Below are 27,086 nucleotides of genomic sequence, written 5' to 3'. Positions count from 1 at the left end.
CCTGCCTCTGCCTCCCAAGTGCTGGGACTAAAGGCGTGCGCCATTCTGATCTTCTTGCTTCCACCTCCTAAGTGCTGGGATGACAGGCATTTGCTACCGTATCCAGTTTTGCTACAGTTTTGATTTGTGTTTCTCTGAAGCATAATACTATTAAGTATTCTTTATGTCCTTTTGGCCCCTTCCAGTCTTACCAGAAGAAACAGCTTTTCACTTCCCTCATTTACTGTTTCATTTACTTGTTTTGTGCATGCACATGGGGAACAGGGACATGCTATGGAGTGCATATGGAGGTCAGAGGGCGCGTGAGGGTCCCAGGATGTGGATGTAGTCATCAGGCTTACTGATAGGCATCTTTACCCACAAAGCTACCTCGCCAGCTCACTTTCCTCACAATGAAATGGGCTTCTTATCATGGTCTTTTTAGTATTTATCTTTATTACTGAATTGGAAGAGTCAAAATGTCCTTTTTAAAAAAACATTTATTTTTACTTTATGTGGATAAATATTTTTGCCTCCATGTATGTATGTGTATTACATGCATTTGGTACCTATGGAGGCCAGAAGAGGGTGTTGGAGCCCTTGACACTAGTTACAGAGGGTTATGACCTACTACGTAGGTACTGGGCACCAAGCCTGGGTCCTCTGCAAAAGTAGCAAGTATTGAGGATCTGTCTAACTCCCTCAAAATATCTTTTAAAACTGGTTTTTGAAAAAAAATTATACATTTAGTTTATACACTGTATTTGACTTTTTCTTCCCATTACATTCTAAAGTACAATAATGAGGGCTGGCAAGAGAGCTCAGTGCATAAAACATGTTGCCTTGGATGCCTGGTGACATCAGTTTGATCCCTAGAACCACAATGAGAGAAGAAAACTGACCCCCAAAAGTAGTACTCTGATTTCCACACAGGTAGTGTGCATACATCATGCCTAATTGCAAAATCATAATATCTAATGTCCAGGAAATCTTTAATTTAACATTATAAACAAGTTACAGAACTTTTACTTAAAAAAAAAACCAGCTAAATTCAATATTTAAAAAAGGAACAAAATTTGAAAAGGGCTAACTAACAATAGCACATTCAGGCTCTGACAAAGGAGTTCTCTACTACAAAGTAAAAGCATAGGAGAAAAGCTGATATATTTAGATTTGATACAAGATAAATACACTTAGGGAACAAAACACAAGCAAAACCATACTTTGATGAAGGCTGACATTACAGGTTCATTCATTTTTGTGTCAGGAATCACAAGGTGAGTCAGGAAATTAGAAATAGCTAAAAGAAGGTTCTACTCAAATGAACTCAAGTGCTCATTGAGGCTAAGAGTCAGGACCTTGGTGCCCACTACAAAATATGCTGTGAACTTTTTTTTTTTTCCTAAAGCAAGTTATAGACCTTCCTAAAACAACACAGTTCATTGCTATTATTCTTGGATGCCTTTCAGAACTAGACAGTAAAATCCTATTGCTAAAGAGCAGCACACTTTGGTTGTAGAATATATAGAAATCAAGCTGAAACTGATTTTAAAACCTCCTCCTTGCTGGCTAGCTAGCTTCTGTGTCAGAAGGTGTTATGCAGGCTGCTGTGGGAAAACAAAAACAAAAACAAAAACACATCATGGTGTCACCCAGCAGTGAACCTTACATGCTACAATACTATCCTGCCAGGCAAGATACACCCAATGATGAATAATGGCAAAGAGTAACCAGCTACTTTTGGATTGGATTTGAGGCCTGTTCTACAGGAAGGAATTCATTCATGCCTGGTACTATAAATCTGGTTAAAAAACCCATGATTAGTCAGATCAAATGCCCTGGGAGTGGGGGTTGGGACAAGGAGGCATATCTGATACTAATTGGTTCTGCTAAATTGGCATGTTGTAAACTACCTTTTAAATATTTGTGTTTATACACATAGAGCTATCCTCAACCATGGCTAGAGAAGCTTAAGCTTGTCCCTGCAGTTAAGAGCAGAGACTCTTAACTGGTCAAAGTGTGAAGGAGTGACTGTTGACTGCTTAGCCCTAATGGGACATCTCTATCAACCCAGAAAAGCGGGGTGGAAAAAAATGTGAGAGCCAAAGGATGGGAGGAGTGCTGTGAACACTGTCTTCTAACAGAATAAGGCCATCCTAACTCATGAGCTCACTACAGCTATGTAACATGCAAAAAACCTGTGTAAGATCAAGCCAACAATATCGTAAGTCAACATTCCAATAAGCAGTACTCAGTGCACTACAAAAAGATGTGAAAAGATGGGGTGTGTGTGGCATGCTAGAGGTGCCTGGGGGAGTGGGAGGTGTATAATATGATAAAGATGCATTGTTTATATGAATGAAAATGTCAAAGAATAAACACAAAATACTATATTTAAAAACAAAGTCACAGACCTAAGAAAGGGATTGGCCACTGACACACTTCAAGCCAGAAAACAAATTAACTTCCACAGTTAATATGTAATATTTTTGGTCTAATCCACTGGTTTTACACCTGACTCTTGTCATATGTAAATGTAGGGTTGGGTGCTATGGGTGCACACAGGGAGAAGCAAGGAGACTACTATCCAAAAAGAGAAAACTGAAATTCTAAAATTCCTATTTTTATAGAAGCCATAAACATGAAGTGTTAAAAAAAAGGAAGAAAAATTAAGATGTCAGGTTAACAAAATCAGTACAAAAAAAAAAAAAAAAAAAAAAAAAANAAAAAAAAAAAAAAAAAAAAAAAAGAAAAAATTAATAGCGTAATACCAAGATTCTAGATATTTAAAATCATCAGTGATATTATCTAGTTTTAAGAAAATCAAATGAGCTGGGCATGGTGGTGCATACCTTTGATACTGTCACTTGGGAAGGAGGCAAAGACTGGTGCATCCTGTGAGTTTGAGGCTAGCCAGGACTACATAGCAAGTCCCAGGCCTACCAAGGCTACATATACATAGTAAGACCTGTCTCAGAAAGGCAAATCAAACATGGAATAAAGACACGGAATGTGAAGTAATGTATTAGAAATCTCAGACATGCTGCTGCAGCTTTAGGGAATGCCTTGTAAGTCTAATACAAGAGAAAACTCAGTTGTATGCTGAGGAGAGTGGAGACCTAAGAACTGTATGCTAAGGGTGGACTTCATAATCAGAAGAACTCTCCAATTAGAAATAACTAACTGAAGAACCTGCTGCTGCTGCTGGGTCACAAAAGAAAAAGATTTTGCTTAAAGCATTAGAGAACAAGGTGCTGAGAAAATTTAAAATCAAGGTGAAGAAAGAAGACGACATCCAGAGTTGTCTAGGGACAGCAGCTGATCCAGGAAGAGATGGTTGCAGGCACAGCTGCTTAGGCCATTTAGCACAATGCCTGGAGCAAGTTCAGATTGGGATCTTAAAGGACTGCATGCTAGTAGGGAGAACAGATTGAGAGGAAATAGACCAGCTTTGGGCTAAACAACAAAAAATATGCTTCAAATCAGCCCAATCCTTGACTGGATTAAAGTACCCTACACTGCCGTTGCTCTGACAGTGGGAAGTCTGTCTCCAGAGGAAGACAGCTCGCAGGTTCCGAATCATCTTAATCACCTACATAAGGTTCAGCTCTCTACAATAAAACTGGGCCTCCATGAAGACAACACTGTATGTTTCTTTAAAAGAACATTAACAATGCAGAGTTCCATAGCTACAGAGCAATCCAGAAAATGAAACATTTTAAATTTAAAGACAAGGATTTCTCAGCAAGTCACAGAAGACATAAAGTCAGACCGAAAGGAAATTACAAATAAAACAAAAACTTTTCAATCTATGAACTCAATGGCTGGTTTAATTAGATACAGGTTATATTACAAAAAAAACCCCAAAAAACAAAAAACAAAAAACAAAAAACAAAACAAAACAAACAAACAAACAAAAAAAAAACCAAACAAGGCTTCGGGCTAAGGAGTTGGCTGAGTAGGCGAAGTCCTTGTTGTGTAAGGAGGACTGAGTTTGGATCCTTAGCACTTTCGTAAAAAACTGGCATGGAGACATGCTTCTATAATCCAGAGATGAGGAAACAGGAGGTTCCCAGGGTCTCCCCTGCCAACAATCGAGTCTAAAGGGCTAGTCCCAGGTTCAGTGAGACCCTGTCTCAAAATATAAGGTGTAAGGTAGACAGTGATGGGGAGGACTCCTGAGGTTGACCTTTGGCCTCTAGACACAGACCTGTGAGCTCACCAACTGCCCCCTCCCCCCCCAGCACTGCCCCTTAGCCAGGTAGTATTGTCATTCATGCCTGTAACCTAGTACCTGGGAGGCTGAGGAAAGAGGATCTTGAGTATGAAGTCAACCTGGGCAATTTAGCTAGACTGTGTCAAAGATACAAAAGAAAAAGAAAAAAGAAAAAAGAAAAAAAAAAAGGACAAAAATTAAAAAGAGGGGCAATATAAAGAGACAACAAACAAGCAGTATTTTAAGACAAAAAAAAAAAAAAAAGCTGAAAAATGTCTGAAATTCATGAGCGATACCCAAGTCAGACCTAAGTATTCCTACAACTCCTACTCAGAATAAAAATGCATATAGAAGTCTAAAGTAGTTCACTGCTGAAAAACAACCAACCAACCTACGTCAAACAATCAGAAAAATAGTGAAAGCAGCTGGCGGTGGTTCAGGGTGGGGCATTTTTAGGCAAGAATAAGAGAAGATGACTGAAATTATCAAAAAGCTACCAAAAAACAAAAAGCCAGGAACAAAATTAGGTCTCCTGATGTTAAGACAGATGATCTCTAGATTCCTTACTAACAACAGTAGGCATTTTTACAGTTCAAAGCACATTAGATAATGCTTCTTGTACCAGATACAATGTTTAGAGGTTCTTAGCCTGTGGGTCATAAACCCCTTGGCAATCTTTTATCTCCAAAAATATTTACATCATGATTCCCAACATTAGCAAAATTACGTTTATTAAGTAGCAACAAAAACAATTTTATGGTTGAGGTCACTATAACATGAGAAACTGTATTAAAGGGTTGTAGCATTAGGAAGATTGAGAACTACTGGTTTAAAGATGAGTGTTCAAAAAATATTTAAAGGCATAATTATGTTAAAAACTTCGGTGAGTTAAGAAAAATTCAGAAGGTGATTGCCTGTAAATCCCAACACTGGAGAAGTTTAGGTAGAAAGACCACTGGGAGCTCAAGGCTAGCCTGTCTCCCTGGCAAGACATCTGTCTAGGAAGGAAGGAAGGCAGGCAGGCAGGCAGGCAGGCAGGCAGACACACAGAAAGAAAGGAGAAAAAAGACAGAAAAAAAAATGAATAAGTGATTTCTTAAATACTTTGAGTACTGAATACTGTAGATACTGAAATGGATGGAAAAATACAGATATATGTGTATAATTATGTCACAGAGGACCTAGGTATTATATAAAGTCTTTTTTCTTTTTCTTTTTTTAAAGATTTATTTATTTTTATATATAGCTATCTTCAGACACACCAGAAGAAGGCATTGGATCTCATGCCTTCTTGGATCACAACTCATGGTTGTGAGCCACCATGCTGTTGCTGGGACTTGAACTCAGGACCTCTGGAAGAGCAGTCAGTGCTCTTAACCGCTGAGTCATCTCTCCAGCCAGCCCCAATAAAATCTTAAAGAGAAAATCATCTACCTATAAAGAAATAAAATGTTAACTTTTCAATAAAAAACTTTCAGTGCAAAATTTCCTCATTAAAAAACTGATATAAAGACAAAAGTATAATTTAAAAAAGGAATCCAATAGCACATAGGAACATAAATCTTAAAATAATACAGAATTCAGGTCAGTATATTAAAAAAAGGAAGCTAAGTAGATTCATTTAAAAATGCAAGATAAGTTCAACATTAATGGAATAACCCATACTTGCATACCATTAGTAAAACAAATATAAACAGGTATAGAAGCCAATCATAAAATTTAAGGCACATACAACAAAACAACAACAAACCCAGAAGGCTAAGTAATGTTCAGAGAAGTTTAAAGGGATAGCAAAGAACACAATTAGAAACATTCTAATGAAAGTATCAGTATTAAGTGTTGCTTTAACACAGAAAATACAGTTTATCACGCTAATTGTATCTATTAGTTATTGTGCCCAAGTGTTTTAGTACTTTTAAAAGAGCACCAGATTTTCCAGTAGCAGAAAAGAAGTCCAACGTACAGAGATTTTTACGCGCCAGGGAAACGTACAAACTTGCTCTGAAATCATGTCGCCTGGATTAAGGTATCTATTTATCCAATGAAAACACAGGTTCGTGAAACTCTAATTCTGTTTTAAACTTTTAAAAGTTGCAGACCCATTCGTTACTGATTTAAATCAAAGCAAATAAAAACTTTATAGGCCTTAGACGACAGTCGCGCACACACAATTTTGTACACAGACTTCGAATTCCAGTCTTAGAATTCTTTCAATCCTCAACCTAAACGTTAAGCTGGAAAAGAAAGCCAAGGGTAAAGAGCCTGGATTCCAGGTTGCGTAAAAGTGACCTTTGGGGCATTCAACCAACTTCTGGAGAGGCTGTAAATAGCTTTTCCATGACTTTTGCTCTCTATCCTTGTCCCGGCTGGGCCGACGTCGCGCTCGGCAGAGGACCCAAGCTCGCGGCTTGGAAGCGGGTCAGGCTGTCCCGCCCCCCGTGTCCCGCAAACGCGAAACGGACAGGGAAGCGCCGCGTTTCTTTCTAGCTCCCGCAGCCGTGGGGCCGGCGGGGCGGCCCGGGGAAGAACGCGCGGCCGTACCGCCGGCAGACTCCGGACTCGGAGACCCGCTCTGCACTCGCCTCGGGCCGGCAGCTGGAAGCGACGCCTCCCCCCCAATAACGGCTTCAACCGCCTCCTGCCAAGTCCCCGCTCTGGCCTCCAAAGTCGCGGCCCAAACACCTCACACTCACTGGTAAGTGGGGCCGGGGCCCGGCCCGGGGCCGGCCCCGGGAATTCGGCGAGTCTCCCAGGGTTTGGGGGGCGGCGGCGGCTGGGAGGCCATCTCTCCGCCAGCTCCGCTCCGGCTCAGGAAAGCGACTGCGACGGCTGGGTGAAGGAGCGCCTCGCTGGCCAGGCACGACGGGCAGAGCACCGAGCCCGCCGCCCCGCCCACGCCTGACGTCAGGCCAAGGCGTGCGGTCGGGCGAAGCTGGGCGAAAGGAGGAAGGGGGACGGGAACAGCTAATCCGCCGCGGTGTGGGCGTGGGGTCGCGGTCGGGAGAGCGGGGCGCTCCTCTTTCCTTCCCCTAGTCTGGGTTTCAGATTTTGAGTAGGGGCTCATCGACATTTCTGGCAGCGGCTACTACGACCTAGGTGCCGAGTCCGTCGGAGGCTCCTTTGCCGCTCGACCCTTTAAGGCTAGCAGGAACGCCCCTCGCAGCCTTGCGTTCGCAGAGCCAGCGGGAGTGCAGGCTGCCGGGCGGACAGCCTCACGGGTCACCGTGGATAAGAGGGCGGACAGCCTCACGGGTCACCGTGGATAAGAGGGCGGACAGCCTCACGGGTCACCGTGGATAAGAGGGGGTTCGTGCGTCCCTCTCGGGCGGGGCCTGGTACTTTCGTTGTAAAGCTCCGGTTTCCTTGGGGGAACACAACGGCTGAGCGCAGTAGGTGCGCCGTCTTTACTCTTCCCCGTTCCCACCCAGGGCCGAAAAGGGTTAAGACGTGGCTGCGGCGTGTTGGGAGAAGGTAAGGCCTAGGAGGCCCCGGGTGAGGGGTTAGGGACTGGGTGTCAAAGAGGCGTGGCTGCAGTCCTTTTTGTTTGTTAGCCAGGTGGAGCCTCAGCAAATAGAGGTAAGGTAAGGACTTGTTTGGCCAGAGCAGAGGTTTTCCCTTTCCTTTCCCCTACTCCCATGCCAGAGGACGAGTTATGCCTGAGTTATGCCTGTGCACGAGGAAGTGCATTTGAAAAGATCTCATGGTGTGGAACTCAAGACTCTTTCAGCTATCCTCCTCTCCCCGGCTGCCTTTGATTCTCTATTTAGCCTAGGTTAGCTTTGAACTCATGGAGATCTTCTTACTTCTTGTGTACTGAAATTATAAGAGTGAGCACTTACACCTGGCAAGAAGATGCATTTTTACATAATTATTTCCAACTCCTTATAGACTCTTTACTTAACATTAAATTAATAGGCTAAGTGAACGGATAGAAGGGATTATGAAACTGAAATAAATGCTTGGCCAGAGGAGTTTCTTGATTTTTTTTTTTTTTAAATAGAATATATTCCCATATTGTAAGTACTTTCTTGAAAGGTTTACACAGGCAACCCTGAGTGGTCCCAAGTCCCGGTATCTGAAAGTTTTTAATGTCATGTTCAGAGCAAGCTTGGTTTTCTTTGTTCCTCTCCCCTGTAACCCACAGTCAAGTTCATATTTTAGAATACAGATATGACAAGCAGTATTTGAAGAGTACAAAATAGAATTTTTCAAATGAAAGCTTTTCTTTTTAAGGACAGACTTGCACGTAGCTGTAAAATACTGAAAGTGCTCATTTTAGTTTCTTTCTTGTAGTTGTAGTTATTCGCTATGCTTCCACTGACTGAGGAGAACAAGCATGTGGCACAGCTGTTGTTCAGTTCTGGCACCTGTCCAAGATGCATCCTCAGATTCTGTGGTGTGGATCTTCCCGCACCTTACAAACACCCAGCCAAGGTATGTTATTTTTAAATTAAAGAATTTTTTTTTTTTTATAGTTTGGAATGAATGTCACTAGCTTTGAATCCTGTGAGTAACCTATAATTCCACTAAAGAAGGAAGATTAATAAAATTATTCCTACAAAGGTAATTTTGAAACTACAATTACCTTAAAATCTTGATGTAGGAATATAGTTGACTACCATTTAACAGTTAATGCAGAGAGAGATCTATGGTGGGATTTTTTTTTTTTTGCTACATTTAATATTTGTGAAGACATTTTATAAAGGGCATCTAAACACAACAGCACAGGATATTGCTTCTTACATACATCAATGCAAAGCAACAGGACAGGTCATAGTCCTGATTTCTTCTTTTAAATAGAAAATGAGTTTGGTTATGTTTTTTAAAATTAAGATTCTCTCTATTATTTTTATGAATATGTATATATATATATATGTGTATATATATGAGTATGATGTGAGTGCTCATATAATTTATGCATGTGTTGTGAGTGCTTGTGTGTGTGTATGTTTGTAATAAGTTCTCTCCTTCCACCATAGACTCTGGGAAATCAAACAGGTTGTTAGACTTGTCTAACAAGTGCTCTTACCTAACAGGCTATATTGCTTGCCTGGTTACCAGTCCCTTGCTGTGTATTACCATTTACATGTATGTATGTATTCTTAAGGTGCTAGATAGAACCCAGGGCTTCACACTGCCAGTGTTCTGTCATTGATCCATGTCTCCAGCCTGCCACTTGATTCACTCAGTGAAGGGGATACGTTCTGAGAAATGTGTCCGTAGAGGACTTTTTGCCTGTGAGAACATTATGGAGTATACTTAAGATGGCTGCAGTATTACTAGGCAGTATAATCTTCAGGGCCCACTATCCACAGCTGTACAGTCTGTTGTCGGGAGCACTGTATGATACCTGGCTCTGTGGGAAGCCTTTAAAAACAAGTGCTTATTGAATCATTATTCCTGATACTAGTACCAGAAGAAACATTAGATAAACATTTCATATTTACAGTAATACATAGAGAGCTATGCCGTTGAATAGAATAACATGCTTGTGACATATGGTTGATACTAACAGTGACATTCTTTTTAAAGGCAAATACTTGTATGTGCAAATATATACACTCATACACACTCAATTTTTTTATTTTAAAAGTATTGCAAATACTTGTATGTGCAAATATATACACTCATACACACTCAATTTTTTATTTTAAAAGTTGCTAATAAACTATGTCACAGTCACGATCATTTTTCTGTCATTGTGTTGTTTCTACTATGAACATAGTAACAAAGTGAAAATAGTGCCTAGTGTGCATATAGTGTGCATATAGTGTGTATCTAGTGTTGTTACATGTTAAGCTTTCGCCTAACCATTTGTAAGTACATGCGATGATTGTCTCTATTTTCAGATGAAGCGACTGAAATACAGAGAGGTTAAGCAGCCTTCCCAAAGTTAAACAGCTTTTAAATGAGGAAGCTAGGAATTAAACAGTGTTTCTGAATCCAAAGCCTAGAATTTGGAGCTAGAAGACATGGATTTGAATCTCAGTCCCACCACTGTTCAGCTTCAGTTTACTACTGTGTACATGGAAATGGTGACACCTTCTACGTCACGGGATTTTAAGGGATGTTATCAATTATGAAGTATGTGAAAGTAATTGGAAACCAGTAATGGCTCATAGGCAGTGACAGTTGCTGTGTGTGTAAATGCTCAGCTTATATCTAGCTTTGTGTACCCTTTCTTATATGCTCTTTGCACACATCTCTCTCTCACACACATGCTATATATATATATATATATATATATATATATATATGATTCAGAATATATTTTATATAAAACAGGCAGCAATTTTGACTTGTTATATTCTTTGTGAATAAATATTATAGACAAAATATTCAAAGGCTTTTTGAAATGTTTTATGCATTGTTTTGCTATCATATAGCTATACATGAGCACACACATATACCTACATGAACTCACACATGTATATACAATCTTATACTAATGTTATAAGTAGCAATCAACATTTGTGTGGGTCGTAATATACTTTGAAAATTGGAATGCTAACACATCAACAATGAATTTAATGTTTGACTGAAGAAAATGTTCTTGAGTTAGTATAGCCTAACTAAACTCTTTCCAACAATGAACAGTCAAAGCAGCCTGATGGAGTGGAAGCAGAGGAAAGCAGAGTGTTTGGATGGGTGAAGAGGCAAAAGCTGTAGCCTTTGCCAGTGGAGGCTTGTTTTTATGTTCAAATACACAGGATGACAGAAATTAGACAAAATGCAGACCAGGGCTTCCTTTGCTTAAGTCATATAAATAGAATGCATTTATAGCCCCAAATTTTAATACTACCAAATCTATGTATGTTGGTAAATTGTCTCAAAACTTATCTTCACTTACTCACCTCTAAATGATAAGATTTCACATTAACTCACACCGTGCTTGTGAGGTCGTTAAATAACTTAGCAAGAATAAAAATCAGCTTGTTCTCCCCTCACCGCGTGTATAAGATAGTATGTACATGTGTGTGCTTGTTTATAGCTATATAAGATAGTATGTACATGTGTGCTCACATATAGCTATACATGAGCACACGCATGTACATACATGAGCACACATATGTATATACTATCTTGTATAGCTATACACAAGCAAAACAAAGCTTAAACATTTTTAAAAAGCCTCTGAATATTTTGTTTATTCACAAAGAATATTACAAGTCAGAAGTGTGTGTGTCTGTCTGGTTCTTTTGCTTCTTTGCTGTTTGAGATGGAACCCAAAGCTTCGTGTATGTTAAGCAGGATTCCGCCACTGAGCCACATCTCCATCCCAGGTTATATTTTTGTTTCTGTAATTAGAATTAAAATTTTCTTTTTTTTTTTTGAAGTTAGTAGTTTAATGACCTTCCCAATAGAACTACAAATCAGACTTGTAAATCTGTTGATGGAGACTTTTTCCTTAAGATTAGGGTTTTAGCTTCACTGATTTGTGAAATTCTGGAAAAACATGCACATGTGTAATAGGCATTTGATCAGCATGAGGGTTAAATGCATTAATAATAAATTCAGAGTCACCAGTCATGAACTGGTGTTGCATTAAGGACAGAAATCAAGGCACTTCTCCTTGGTGTTGTTTAACCAAGAGGGTGCCAGATTCAAATTCTCTACTTTGCTCTCACTGTGTTGCCTGTCATTCTCTGTCTCTCTGGTGTGGGAGTCTGAATCTGTTCCCACCTGAAGGCTCTCTTGTAAAATTATTCCTATGTCAGTCAGTCTGTCCCTGACAGAGGCTTTGTTGTCTTTTAGTTTTTATGTTTTTAAACTTTATTTTTAATCATCGGTGTGTGGTATATGCCATGTGAGTGGGAACCAACGGAGGCTCAGACCATCGGAGCCGCTGGAGCTGGAGTTACAGACTGTAGTGAGCTACCTGCTGTGGGTCTCTGGAAGAACAATCGATGCTCTTAACCACTGAGCCGTCTCTCTAGCCCAATCTCTTTTATCGAACAGCAAAGAAATCACATGGACAAGGAATGAGGAATACTTAACAGAAATAGTTAATAGTTTTACAGGAGTTAAGTATGACTCCAACTGACCCAGATAGCAAATCCTATCAATCAGTTGCTGAATGCTGCTTTTAGCATTTGTGTTGGATATTTATTTTATAAGGCTGGTTTTAGCATTTTTGCTCTTTCCAGCTTATACTCTCCTCCCTAACCAACCTCCCCCGCCCCAGGGGTGTGTTTGTGTCTATCTGTCTCTTTTATTTCTTTGCTGTTTGAGATGGAATCCAAGGCTTCATGCATTGGACAAGTTCGTATCTCAGAATTCCTAGAAAAAAATGCTATAGTCACCTGGTTACTCCTGAATTGATATAAACCTGTGACATGTGAGTCCCTGCTATTAATCTTCTCTACCCCTAGTTTTGAGACATGTGTATTATCATAATACACATGCATTCCTGGGTCATAGCTTGGTAGAGTACACAATTTAAGATTATAGCTATACATTAATTCCAATGCAAGCACGGTTGGTTGTTGAATTGTTCTCTTAAAGGCAGGTTAAACAGAGAGGCTGAGTTCACAGTAGTCTTAAGTGACTTCAAGGTCTATTGTTAACTGGCTGTGAGGACCAGAAAAGGTTCTGGTCTCTTAGAATTTAAGAGGTGTTTCTATCACAATGCGTTGCCACAAGTTCATATCTTAGAATTCCTAGAAAGCCAATGCTGTAGTCACTTGGTTACTCCTGAATTGACATAAACCAGTGATGTGTGAGTCCCTGCTATTCTCTACAGCTAGTTTTGAGACAGTGCCTCATTATGTAGCCCTGGGTGGGTTGAACTCATAAGCTATCTGCTGACTTTGCCGGAGCCTGTTCTATGTGATCTAGAGGACTCGGATCCATGACGTGCAAAGCAGAGCAGTGCGTGCCTTTAATTCCAGTGCTCAGAGGCAGGCAGGTCTCTTGTGCAAAACCAGTAACATTCATTACTAGTGACTCTGAGTTTATTATTAATGTACTTAATCCATGTACTAATCAAATGCCTGTTACATATGTGAATATTTTTCCAAAAGAATTTCATAAATCAGTAAAGCTAAAACCCTAACCTTAAGGAGAAAGGCTCCTCCTCAACAAAACGACAAATCTGGCTATTAGTTGTATTGCGAAGATCACTCACTACTAGTTAAACAAACAAACGAAAGTCCTCACACTTGGCTGACTTTCATGCTTCATTGTGAGGCCCTCCGTGCCATTTTAAAATGTTACTGCTTCTTTTCAGGAGTTGCTCAATGATCTACAAAAATTTCTAGAACCGGAAAAACCTGAATTAATTTTAGAAGCTCCAAACCCACCATTGAAGAAAATTCGTCTCCATGAAGATGGGATTGATAATTTGAGTGGAGATGGCAAGGAGGGAGTCTCTGTTACTGAAGACGAAAGCACGGCTGAGAAGCCTTCAAAGCTGGGAGTGTGCAATGTCTGCTTAGGGGTCCTTCAGGGATTCTGTGAGAAGGGGTTTATTACGGAGGTAAACATCCATTCCTCAGCAGAGCTCTGATGATAGATGGGGTCAGCAGTAAAGCTTAGCGGTCTTGTATGCACCGTAAACACTAAACACTAACATTCATGCCAGCTTGCTTTATTCCAGGTGGTCACTAGCATCTCTTAATTAAAAAAAGGCCAATTATTCTGAAATTGTATCATACTGCAAAATTAATAAAAACTATCTTAGTGTGTTGTCCTGAAACTGCCAGTTGTGCAGGGTCAGAGTCAACAAATACTTAATCTCATGATGTTTATGACGAGCTCACTACTAAAATGTGGAAGTTCTTTGGTTCTGTTTGTTTTGGGCAGAGCTAGAGATGGCCTGGCACAGGCTAGGTCAGCACAGAACCCTGGAGCCTCCAGCCCCGAGCTGAGTGCCGGGAAGCTGTGCAGTGTTCCAGCCCCGAGCTGAGTGCCAGGAAGCTGTGCAGTGTCCCAGCTCTGAGCTGAGTGCCGGGAAGCTGTGCAGTGTCCTGGGAGAGATTTCATTATTAGAGCCACATTTTCAGGAATTCTTGGTAGTTTACCTATCTGTAATACTCTTTTAGGTGTGCCAAAAGGTTGAAGCCTCTGGGTTTGAATTCACCAGCGTGGTTTTATCTGTGTCCTTCCCACCGCAGCTGTCTGTGAGAGAGGTAAGGTCATTTGCCCACCTCAGAGCATGTGTAAAATGTACGCTAGGAGTTTCTAATTTCTAAAATACAAGCAAACAAAAATGGGAATGTAAACTTTGCACAGAGGCTCCCACTTTACCCTCAGTACTGGGCGTGGAAGCAGGGTGGTAAGGAATTTGAGGCCATCCTGGGCATGTTGCTGCAGCGTTGCATGATGGGACATAAGCAAGAGTTGCCAGACATGCCATGGATTCATTACACAGGTGGTTTTGAATGAATTTTGGTTGTTGCACATTCAGAAACCTTTTATCATTGTCAGTTTTTTCTCGTGACCCCTCCACATTCTGCTATGTGACACCAGGTGTGATTCTCACCCACAGTCTAAAAGGCTACATTGACAAAAATCACATTGAGCTAAAAGGGCATAATTTGAGAACTTTTTATATAGAGTGTCTTCTCCTAGATACTGGTTCCTATACTTTCAACACGTACAAGGTTTATTCATAGGTAGGCATGGTGGCTCCTGCCTGTAATCCCATTATTCAGAAGCTGGGGCAGGAGGATTGCCAGGTATTTAAGTCCAGCCTGAAGTTTCCCAAGCACCGTCCCAAAGATTTGTATGTATTTGGTCAGGTAGGGCTTAGGAATTTGCATTCTAAACAGCAAACTCACCAGTGATATTATTACAAAGACTGCCTTTTGGGGAATTAATACTCTTAAGGTATTTTCTTTTTTTTACATTTTTGTTTTATTTTAGTTGTGTGTATATATATCCGTGTGCGTGTGCATGTGCGTGTGCGTGTGCGTGTGTGTGTGTGTGTGTGTGTGTGTATACCTGTGTAAAGTCAGGACAACTTGCAGTAACTGATTCTGTCTTTCTGCCATGTGGGCCTGAGGCTTTGAACTCAGTCACCATCCTTGACAACAGGTTCCTTTACCTACCGAACCATCTTGCCCGCTCAAAATTAAGAATTAAAAAAAATATATATCCATTCTTTCGAGTGGGGAGAAGGGCTGTAAACTTTGGACAGGTGAATTTCAAACAATGCAAGGAAACCTGGCATAAGCATCTGGCTAAAGGTTGTTATAAGTTTTAGGAAGTCCAGGGAAAGCAAATTTAGTTCAAACCAAATTATTATAATCAATAAAAGAAAGTTTAGAGAAAAATCCCCGTAAAGGATTGGGAAGCATGGGCCTTACAGTGGTAGTGCATCCCTTTAATCTCAGTACTTGGGAGGCAGAGGCAGGAGGATCTCTGTTGAGGCGAGCCTGATCTACAGAGCGAGTCTAGGACAGCCAGGGCTACACAGAGAAACCCTGTTGAAACCTTCTCTCCCCCACCCCTCAAATTGGGATATGATAATTCACAGCGATAAGTTTAGCACTTGGGAGACTAGACAGGGTGATTGCTGTGAGCCTGAGGCCAGCCTTGACTATATAGGAAAAACCTGTCTCAGTAAATAATTTTAAAAGAGTAAAAATGAGGAATGAGGTCTATGCCAAAGATAAGAATCCTGAATTCATCTTAGGTTAGAGAGAGGGAGTGGGGGGAGGAATATGCATTTTAAAATTTTCATTTTGAAAAGCTTAAAGTATTGTAATGAGTAGCCCGATGAACTCCTTGTTAAGTGTTGCCCAGATTGAACAATCAAGTTTTATTTTGCAAACTTAAGATCAGTTACAAAAAAAAAAAAACCAAAATAGAGTCATACTAGTGCAAATATAAGAGGGAGGCTCAGCTCTGTTAGAATTGCAACAAAAAACTAGACCCTCCAGTGAACTACTAATGGAGTGAAGAATTGCTTAAGGGACAGGAAACAAATGAAGCAGGAGACAGGCCTTGGAGTGATATACACTGCTGCTAGATGGAGAGAAAGCTGGGTTCTGAACATCTTGCTTTGCTTTTGGCCTTTCTGTCAGGGGAAATGTGATCTTTCTCAAAAACAAACAAACAAGTAGAACAATCATTCTGGGAAGAGTGAAGGTTCCACAAAGTGATGCTTTCCTAAATGGGCTCAGTCTTCTGGGTTTGTAAATAATTATAGTTCAAACTGACCTCTATAGACAAGTGTATCATCTACATAGCACCTCGTATAAACAACAGAGGCTGGCGCCTTCAGGCAGAACCAAAATGTGTTTTGGTAATTTTCCCTCCTTCCCTTCAAAAGCTATCATGTTAGACATATGAACAGAAGGCTGCCTCCATACGAATCCCCATAGACTTGGCCATGTACAGTCTGAGACCCATGATGTGGGGGAGATGTAGGAGAAAGAGGGACTAGAATATCATATTGTATACCCTACCATGCCTTCTGCTGCTCTCTTTCTTGTACAAAGTCACCCAGTTCAAAGGGAGATGTGTTGGCTTTGAATTGACATGAAATTGACTCTTAGAAAGCAGTAGTAGGTATGGAATAGGACGTAATTATGTTTGGGTTCCTGCTACCCACCTGGAAGAATATTTACTGGCAATTACTAAAAATAAAATAAAAATAAATCATTTCACGAAGCTAAAAAAAAATTATATTTCGAGATAGAGTTAAAACAGCCTGCACCTGCTCATTATTCTCAGGGATGTTAAAAGGCAGCATATTTTCCAAGCGATTGGAGACAAAGTGCACCTTTCCCAAAAGTGAATAAGTTGATTCTGAAAATTAGCAGCTGGTGAGCTCAGCCGCAAAGCACAGTGAGACTCTGGACCAGGAGCTCCAGGGTGAGCTGTGGGCACCTAGCTCATGGAAGGACAAGTTTGCTGAGAGCAGAGTATGTCTGAAGCATGGAGTGAGCTGGTAGAGCTTGGCTGTGTGTCACACCCCTGCATGGCCAGTCTTTCTCAAAATGCTTTCCTGAAAGTGGCCGGAACATGGCAGGGCCTAAATACAACTGACTGGATTGTGCTGGACTGTCTGTATCTGAAGAGTGAATGGATGACTAATCCCAAGCTGGACAGTGTTCAGCCTCGTGAAACTCCATTGAGGGAAGACATTAGAATAGATGCTGCATCTTCACTTTCTGTCTTCCCAAATCGTAGTCTCCAAAAGTAGGACACAGAAGCCTTTAATGGGCACCTGCACATTGAACACAGCATCATTGAACTGCAGGGAGGTCCCTGATGTGCTTCAGGGCTCTCTCCTGCCCTCTTCTGTCCATAGTTTAGGCTAGTGAAGATGTATGTGAACCTCACTATGGGCTACATGACACAGGGTTGAGAGTGCAGCAGGCATGTTGAATATTACAGTTAATTCACAGTAGAGCTTATGAACAAGAACAGTCTAAAAGGACGAGTAAACACGAGTTAATAAGAATAAACATGAGTTTAAGAATAAGAATAAATTAATAAGAATAAACATGAGTTTTTATGCCTGAGTTTAAAAAGCAGTTGCCAAGTTAAGGAATGATGTAATGTATTTGCAGAGATTCCTCTGGAGTGGTAGTTAGAGTTGCTTAAAGAGACAGTAAGCCAATTGGATAACACGGGGTGGGCTACAGTGTAGCTAATGTTTGGCTTTCGGCCCACCTGGATGGAAAGGGGACGTTGTCTTCCCTTAGTGCTCCTGTTGTTGGAATGCCATGCTTACGTGCAGTCTGTGCGTTAGAAAGAACAAAGACAAGTTAGTCTATGTTCAGAAGGCAGGCTCAGGGTGGATATTCTCATCCTAAAAAATTTACCAGAATGGATCTATTTTTTGACACAGATTAAACCAAGGACAGAAAGCCACCAAGCTGAGGTACATGAAAGAAAGATCATCATCTTTTTCTATTTATCTATTTATCTAATTTATTTATTCATTCATTCACTCACTCACTCCCCATCACTCACTTCTTCATTCACATCCCACTCACTGCCCCCTCCCCTTGCTGACCCCCTCCATTCCACAGTTCTCCCCTCCCTCCCCCTTTTCTCTTCTGAGAGGGTAATATTCCCCCTGAGTGTCCCCCACCCTGGCACATCAAGTCTCTGCAGGGCTTCTCTCCCACTGAGGCCACACAAGGCAGCCCAGCTAGAAGAACATCGCACAGGCAGGCAGCTTTTGGGACAGCCCTGCTCCAGTTGTTCAGGACCCACATGAAGTCTGCTATATATGTGCAGGGTGCCTAGGTCCAGCCCATGTACACTCTTTGGTTGGTGGTTCAGACTCTGAGAGCCTCAAGGGTCAATGTTAGTTGACTCTGTTGGTATTCCTGTGTTTGGGACTCCAATCCTTCCTCCTGATTCTTCCATAAGAGTCTCCAAGCTCCATCCACTGTTTGGCTGTGGGTTTCTGCATCTGTTTGAGTCAGCTGCTGGGTAGAACCTCTCAGAGGACAGCCATGCTAGGCTCCTGTCTGCAAACATAGCAGAGTATCATTAATAGTGTCAGGGATTGGAGCTGGAAGTGGTGGGGCATGCCTTTAATCCCAGCACTCGGGAGGGAGAGGCAGGCGGATTTCTGAGTTTGAGGCCAGCCTGGTCTACAGAGTGAGTTCCAGGTCAGCCAGGGCTACTCAGAGAAACCCTGTCTTGAAAAACCAAAAAAAATAGTGTCAGGGATTGGTGATTGCCCTGAGATTGAGTCTCTAGTTGGGTCAGTTATTAGTTGGCCATTCCCAAAGTCTCTGCTATATGCCCTGTCCCTGCATTTCTTGTAGACAGGATAAATTTGGGGTTAGTGGGTTGGTGTCCCTATCCCTCCACTGAGGTTCCTGTCTGGCTACAGGAGGTGGCCTCTTCAGGTTCCATATCCCTAATTCTGTAAGTCACAGCTAAGGTCACCCCCATTGATTTTTTGGGAGCCTCCCTTATCCCAGGACTTTGTCACATCCTGGAGATGACCCCCACCTCCCCACCTCCATCAGTTGCAGATTTCCATTCATTCTCATGGCCATTTGGCCACCTTCCAGCCCCATGTTCCTCCCTGTGCCTGATCCCATTCCCTTCCTCATCCCCTCTCCCTCCCAGATCCCTCACTCCATCTGCCTCTTGTGACTATTTTATTCCCTCTTCAAAGTGAGATTCCAGCATCCTCCCTTGGTAGACGATCTTCTTAAAGCCCAGCATGGAGTTAAGAAGCCCTTCTGTTTTAATGTTGCATTACTTCACATGGGAGTCTACATCCTTTCACTTCAGATAAAGAAGACAATGACAAATTCATAATTCCAGTCTGTGACCTTGGTAAGCCTGGAAGTTTATTGGGTTTATTGTAAGTGACTCAGGCAGCTATGTTCCTGAAAAGCCACCTCAACAAACAGGATGACCTGTGAGAGGTGCTTCATAGACTCCCAGTACAGCCTGTGCCCAGCTTCTCTGCCTAAGAGCCTCTTGTCTTCCTGGCTTGTGTGTTCTTCATCCAATCTCTGGTGGGGAACCTCATTAGTCTTGTAACTTTTGTGAACTTCCTGGAGTCCTGTGAAGTTACTGTTTCTTTTAAAATATTTGTGTGTGTGTATGTGTGTGTGTGTATGTGTGTGTGAGCATGTGTGCGTGCGTGTCCTGCATCACAGTGTGCCTGTGGAGGTCAGAGAACAGCTTACAGTAGTTCATTCTTTCCTTAGAATATGTGAGTACTGGAGATGAGTTGTCTGGCCTGGCCCCAAATCCCTTCAGCTGCTGAGATGTTTGCCAGCCCTCCTGTCAGTTCCAGGAGCTTCATGAGTGCCCTACCTCTTCATGAGAGGATACTTCAACCCAGAGGAAATGGCTACACAGTATGCTTCCCTTTCTGCTGGCTTTTACACTCTCCTGCCCCTTCTGCTGTGATGTTCCTGGGACTTTGGAGGGGAGGGGCAATGTAAATGTTTGGTTACAATTTTTTGTGTTTGGCTGAGCCTTGGGTACTATGCCACACAATAGACACTTATTCTCAGAAATCTAACTGGTGAGTTTATGCAATAACCATATCCCATTGCAAAAGGAACATTTCCTCCCATTAGTGAAGCTGAGAGCAGCAGTCCAGGCATAGACACAAATGTTTGGAACTCAGTTTGAGAGACACATATCTGTTTAATGAAACAGTGACAGCTCCCCATTGTAGCCTGTGACCTCCTCAGTCATGACTGTGTGTCCTGGGCCTGCAGCACTGTTCGGGGTTCCTTCCTGTGATATGATCCAGGTGGACTTTGCTGGCACAGCCACTGCTCTGCACTCAGGATTGGCTTCTGTAAAGCCACAGCGTGACAGGTATTATCAAGGATGCCCCAGACTAAACTGGGAAGTAGTGCTCATTCTTTGAGGTTTATCTTTATCAGCGAGTCCAGCAGAGGGCGATACTGTACCATCAGTTTAGTTCATTTCCATCTTATGGCTAGTATATGATGACTCCTTTGTTCACCCTAGTGATCTTAAATGAGTTATATTGCATCATAAATGTTACTCTGATCATATGAAGCACCCTGTTTCTAAATGTGCAGTATGATATGGTTGGAGTTTTATTTGTCAGATCAAAATATGTTTCTTGTTTTCATGCATTGCATTAAATACTCTGAATTAGGTAAGAATACAAGTACCAATTCTGCAGCAGCACTTTTTTTTTAATTTAAGAAATTATATTTTTTAAAAATTTCATAAATTAATATTTTAAAAATTTTGTTTTATTTAAATTTGTGGTCTTACCAATTTGGATCCGTTGATCTCATTTAGGATCTGAAGAAAATAATGAATTCCTTTGTCCTAAGAAAGCGCAGACTCACTTGGCATGGTGTAATTTTTTTTTTTTTTTTTTTTTTAAGATTTATTTATTTATTATGTAAGTACACTGTAGCTGTCTTCAGACACTCCAGAAGAGGGCGTCAGATCTTGTTACGGATGGTTATGAGCCACCATGTGGTTGCTGGGATTTGAACTCCAGACCTTCGGAAGAGCAGTCAGGTGCTCTTACCCACTGAGCCATCTCACCAGCCCCCTTTTATACTTTTTTTTCTTTTCTTTTCTTTTTGTTTTTTTGTTTTTTTGTTTTCTCTGTATAGCCCTGGCTGTCCTGGAACTCACTTTGTAGACCAGGCTGGCCTTGAACTCAGAAATCCACCTGCCTCTGCTTCCCGAGTGCTGGGATTCAAGGCGTGTGCCACCACGCCTGGCCGGCATGGTGTAATTCTTGTAATCCAGCACTCAGGAGGCTGAGAGGATCGTGAGTTCAAGGCTATCCAGGCTATGCAGTGATACCCTATATTAAAGCAAGCGAAGAACAGGAGAGCTAGAAGCACATACTCAAAGTTTTGCATGCATTTACAGATCCTTGGATTTATCTGAATTGTATTCTTAGGTAAAATCTCCCTCTCTGCTAATGTCCTTACTTATTCTAAGGGATTGTGGTTTCTGTTGTGTTTAGTTCACAGATCAACTGCAAATATAGAGAGCCACTTGTTTAAGATAGTAATGTGTGCGTAAGTCTGAGCTGGCTGTCTTCTGATTCAGCGGTTATATTTTCTCCTTTCTCTTTATTTTTCATGCTTTTTCAACTTAAAATTTGTATGACAGACATCCCTCCTAGATATACAACACACTAAAGATCTCCTTTATTCTGCTGCTCTTTATGAACTTAGAAAGGCAGGTTTAAAGTTTGCCTAAAGCACTGATGGCCCCTGATAAGTTGGTTATAACTTTGTTTAGTCTCTGTGAGGTCCTTGGTCCAGAGATTTTAGGTATGAAGGCTATGCCCCTTCGTGTGTGTGTGTGTGTGTGTGTGTGTGTGTGTATGTGTATATGTGTGTGTGTGTGTGTGTGCAGAAGCCAGAGGTCAACTTGGAGTTCTTCTGGAGCTTGAGACAGGGCTCTCACTGGCCTGGGGCTTGCCAGTTTGACTAAGCTGGCTGACTAAGCAGTGCTCCAAGAACCCGCTTGTCACCACTGTAGGTTAACAGGCCTGGCCTTTTTACATGATCCCCGAGGGATCAAACTCATATCCTCATGCTTTTGGTGGCAAGCATTTTGCTGACAGGATATGCGGCTGGATGTGTGTGATGTGCAGTTGCACACAGCCTGTGGTGCACTCCAGAGGAGGGCTTTGAGTGTCTTACCATTAACTCCCTGCCCTATAGCTTTGAGACAGCCTCTCATTGAATCTGAAGCTAGATGACAGCCAGCAAGCACCAGCAAACCTACTGTCTGCCCCCTCCCCACAGGACTGGGGTGACCCATTCATATGCAGCACAATTGGCCTCTTAAATAGGTGCAAGGGATTTGAACTCCTTTTCCTGCTTGAACAGCAAGTGCTCTTGCCTGCTGGACCATCTTCCCAGTCCCCAGGCTACAACTTTAAAAACCTTCATAGCACACAAGTATGTTTATACAGCCATCCAAATCCATCTTTCTGTAAGATGTAACTCCAAGAGGTTGGCAGCACATGCAATTTTGCACTTTTAAGAGACATGGAAAAGCCAGTGAGGTGACTCAGCAAGTTAACACCAGTCCTTAAGGCCAAAACTCTGAGCTCAGTTCCTTGGACCCACATGGTGGAGAAGAGAAAAACCAGTGCTCACATATTGTCTTCTGATCTCAGCATGCACACCATGGCATGCACAAATGCCCACGCACACACAAATAAGAATGCAGTAGTAAGAGTCATGGTCTCATAGGGCTTGAAGACACCTTGCTAGTCACGTAGAGCAGGGCTCCCTAGCTTTTCCTGGCATTTAATTTAAAGGATGATAGTTATGTGTACGTTGTTGTGATTTATCACAGCCCTGGAGAGAACACCTCTCCAGGTACAAACCCATTCTTAACTTTTGAGAATGTCTGCCAGAAAGTCTGTGTTCCTGACCTTCGCACATAGGATGGTCACTTTTTAAATGATTTGAAAGTTCTCAGTGTTCCTGTGTATGTGTGTGTTCTGTATTGGGGGAGGGAGCCCATGCCACAGTGTGTGGAGGTCTGAGGACAACTGTAGCATCAGTTTCTCCTGCCTTTATATAGGCTACAGGGATCCATCTCACTTTGCCAGCCTTGCACAGCAAACCTTTACCCTCCAAGCCATCTGCCAATTGTTTTAAAATTAGTATGACATAATACATTTATTTATTTATTATTTATCATGTATGAGCACATGTGTATGAGTACATGTGTGTATGACATAGTGCGTTTGTGCTGGTCAGAAGGCAACTTGTGGGAGTTGGCTCTCTCCTATGATATATTATCATGTATGAGCACATGTGTATGTGTGCATGTGTGTATGACATAGTGTGTTTGTGCTGGTCAGAAGACAACTTGTGGGAGTTGGCTCTCTCCTGCGATATGGGCCCTGGAGACTGAATTCTGGTCACCATGTTTAGAGACAAGTGCCTGTACCTGTTGAACTTTCTCAGTGGCCCTCTTCAAGTTTAATGTAGCCCTAGTGTGTGGATTGGCAAAAAGGTATTTTTTTTTTCCATCCTTAAGGATGGTGACCACTTGTCTAGCCATCACATCTTCATCTGAAAAAGAAAGCCCTGAGCTCATAGAGGTCAAATGTCTTCCCATCTTATGTTTATTGGAATTTGAATGTGTTTTCCTGCTCTTTTCATAGCCATGGTATCTCTTTATCCTGTACATTTTGTGTATTTGACTTTACTTGGTCATTTTGGTTATGAGAATAACTTTTTCTTAACTACTCACATTGCTTTTAATTCATTTTAAGTATACAAAGCCATAGGCTTCACTAGGGTGTTTTCTTACACATGTATTATACTTTGTACTAACTCCAGCAGTGGTTAAGTAGGGCTGGATCACCATGGAAATGTACTGTATATTGGATCCAGGAATGCAGTTGAAAGCATAGTCAAGCATGTGTTTTAAATGATTAAAGGCATACATTTATTTTCTAGCTTTGCCTTTTTACTGACCTGTCTCTAGCTAGTATAGGTGGAGAAAGAGCAAGAAGGAAGAGGTTGGTTGCTATGGTTTTTTCACTGTGTGAATGTATGCACAGGCTGCAATAAAGACAGTGAAGTCTCCTGGTTTGATTTGCATGTTTCTATACCTGTGAATCATCACATAGCATCTTTAGAACTTATAGTCGGAATCAGCAGTGTATAGAATTTAAAGGAAAGCATGAAAAAGCAAATCCTTTAAATGCGTCTCTGTCGGAGGTACCACATTAGCACACGGCCACTTGCCAGCTGTGGGGATCCTTACGATATGGTTTTCCGCTACATTAACTTTTAGGACTGTGGCCTAGTGCACTAAGTTTCAGAAAAAAAGGAACTTCTAATTTAGGCTCTTCCTATTTCTGATTTGAATGACAGAAAAGTCATGTCAAACATCTTTTAAATTTTTTAAAATTTTGTTTTGACTATTATAATCACTTTGCTTTAGATTTAGTAATTCTGTCACAATTGTATCTGAAAGTCATGCACAGTGACAGTGAAGCATAGGTCATGTATAACACAGCTATATGAGTACTATGTTTTTTAGGAGGTAAACTGTTTTTTTTTAGCAAGATAAACTCTTTTGTTATAAATGTAAGGCACTGTCATTTATTGAGTATTTGTAGAGGCAATCTCACTCAGACATCACAACGCTCAAAGAAGGCTGGGCTTTTGTGTTCATTTCTCTGTGATAAAATTGAAACTGAAGATTGCATTACTGATGAATAGTAGAGTTAGGATTTGAACTCTGAACTAGCCTATCCCAAAGGGAAAACTTGTAATTGTCACTTGCCATACTGCCCACGCTGTGGTTTGGTAAGATTTTAAACACGGGTTGTTTCTAGGGCAGAGGCACCTTCTTTGGTACTTTTTTCTCCAAAAATTGTGATATCTTCAAAGTTAGGGAAAGAATCCTTAGCTTGCTTTCTGTTTTTTAAACAAAACAAGGGCTCTTGTAATATTTTAACAAGAGAAATAATTTAAAGATGTAGGGAGATGGTTCAGTCAGTAAAGTGCTTGCCACACAAGTTTGAGGCCCTGAGTTCGATCCCCATGCCCATGTAAAAAGATCTCTGGTACCCAAACACCACACCAGGAGCACTAGAGTGAGCTTGTGATATCAGCCGGGGAGGTGGAGGAAACAAGAGGATTTCCAGAGCTTGCTGGACAGTCAGCGTAGTCTAATTACTGAGTCCCCGGTCCTCAGCTAGAGAGTGTATCTCAGAGAAACAAGTGGGGAACTTCTGAGGAAGTGCCCAGGCTGACCTCAGGCACCCACATGGGCTGCACACCCTTGCAGCACTGATACACAGACATGATACAGTGAGTGGTACGTTGCCAGTTTTTATGGTCTTAATAACTAACGTTTTATAAATTAATGAGAAAAAAATGAAAAGCTCAAGCTTTGTTAATAGGTAACTAAAATTTGTACAAAAGAATTTTCAAATAAAATGTATTAAATTCTTTATTATTGCTGTGTGTGTGCATGTGTCCATATTCACCATGCCATGGTATGCCTATGGAAGTCATAGGGACTGGAGTCACAACTGGAGTTGTGAGCTGCCACTGGGAATTGAACACAGGTCCTCTGGAAGACCAGCCATACACCTGACCACTGAACTATCTCTCCAGCCTCTTTCTCACATCTTAAAGATCTTTATTTATTTGGTTGGTTTGATGTAAGATCTTACTGTGTAGCCCTTGCTGGCCTAGAACTCAGAGATATACCTGTCTCTCTACCTCTTTGTGTTAGGATTAAAGGCCTGTGCCACCATGACTGGCCCTATTCTTACTTTGTTAATCATGCATATGTGCACACAAGTGTGGGTTTCTGTAGAGGCTGGAGGTCGGATCCCCTGAAGCTTTGGTTACAAGCAGCTGTAACCTGCCTGAGGTGGGATTGAGGGCTCTGCACAGTCAGTCCACGCCCTTAGGCAATGAGCCTTCTCATTTTCTTCCATTTTAAGTGATTGCCTTATAGGAAGAAAACAGGGATTGCTTGGTGGGAACTGACTGGTTGGAATCTGCTGTGGAATAGAAATGCTTTCTTCTAGTTTTGAATAAGTGCTTGGTTTTACCTGCAGTAGCAGCTTCCTGCACTGTCCTTCCGGGTGCATAAGGAGACTGCTGTTAGGATTAGCATTTGGAGCTTGATCTAAGCCTCACATAGAACAGTCATAATGCCATATATGCCATGCCTTTTGCTTAACATAATTTAAGAGACTTTTTAAAAAATAGATAATGCTTAAAAGTTTTTTTTCCTACTTTCTAGTTTTTGCCGCCTTTTGAGTGTGTATATTTTAGAAAAATAAGTCTGGGGCTGGAGAGATGGATCAGCGGTTAAAAGCACTGATTGCTCTTCCAAAGGTTCTGAGTTCAATTCCCAGCAACCACATGGTGGCTCACAACCATCTGTAATGGGATCCGATACTGTCTCTGATGTGTCTGAGGACAGCTACAGTATACTCATATAAATAAAATAACTTAAAAAAAAAGAAAGAAAAGAAAAATAAGTCTGTGCTCTTGTTTGACAAAATCTCTTCTCTTTCTGAGAATATTGATATGTAGTTGCTGTGGTTATAATTTTCCTCTTTTCAGTTTATTTTGATTTGACACATGCTTGTCTATACTTACAGGGCAGATATGATGTTTTTATGTATGTCTACATTGTTTAATAATCAAATCAGGATAATTAATACATCGTTTTAAATATTCAGCACTTCTTTCTGGCACAAACATTTTTTAAAAATGTCCCCTTCTAGCCATTCTGAAATGTATATTATTTCTTACCATAGTCATCCTGTCACCAGAGAGTTCAGAACCCATTACTCCTGACAGGCGTTCTACCTTCTAGGCCCTGTGTGCTCCGCCTCCTCTACCTCATCTATGCTGTCAACTCTAGCTCTTTCTTTCTTTCTTTCTTTCTTTCTTTCTTTCTTTCTTTCTTTCTTTCTTTCTTTCTTCCT

At 41.4% G+C, this 27,086-nt stretch overlaps 2 protein-coding genes across 3 annotated transcripts in view; one reads left to right on the top strand and one right to left on the bottom strand.

Annotated features, from left to right (window-relative positions):
* The window catches only part of Pex13 (peroxisomal biogenesis factor 13), an 18,806-nt gene extending 11,717 nt beyond the window's left edge, over nucleotides 1–7,089 (bottom strand). The window contains exon 1 of the mRNA XM_021210644.1: nucleotides 6,889–7,089. Coding sequence (XP_021066303.1) covers nucleotides 6,889–6,980 — 92 coding nt within the window. The 5' untranslated portion in view covers nucleotides 6,981–7,089. The remainder of the gene's footprint in view (nucleotides 1–6,888) is intronic.
* Pus10 (pseudouridine synthase 10) overlaps nucleotides 6,580–27,086 on the top strand; it is a 64,462-nt gene continuing 43,955 nt past the window's right edge. Inside the window, exons 1-4 of one of the 2 annotated variants that reach the window (XM_029545093.1) lie at nucleotides 6,580–6,890; nucleotides 8,489–8,629; nucleotides 13,425–13,673; nucleotides 14,239–14,325. In XM_029545093.1, the coding sequence (XP_029400953.1) occupies nucleotides 8,504–8,629; nucleotides 13,425–13,673; nucleotides 14,239–14,325 (462 nt within the window). In that variant the 5' untranslated portion in view covers nucleotides 6,580–6,890; nucleotides 8,489–8,503. Of the gene's footprint in view, nucleotides 6,891–7,154; nucleotides 7,667–8,488; nucleotides 8,630–13,424; nucleotides 13,674–14,238; nucleotides 14,326–27,086 lie in introns of those variants that run through there. The other variant, XM_021210940.2, reaches the window with a different exon arrangement.

This window comes from Mus pahari, chromosome 13, assembly GCF_900095145.1.
Source record: "Mus pahari chromosome 13, PAHARI_EIJ_v1.1, whole genome shotgun sequence".
In the NCBI taxonomy this organism is placed as follows: domain Eukaryota; kingdom Metazoa; phylum Chordata; class Mammalia; order Rodentia; family Muridae; genus Mus; species Mus pahari.
The sequence above is the reverse complement of the archived record's forward strand: the minus strand, read 5'-3'. Positions and strand labels throughout refer to the sequence as shown.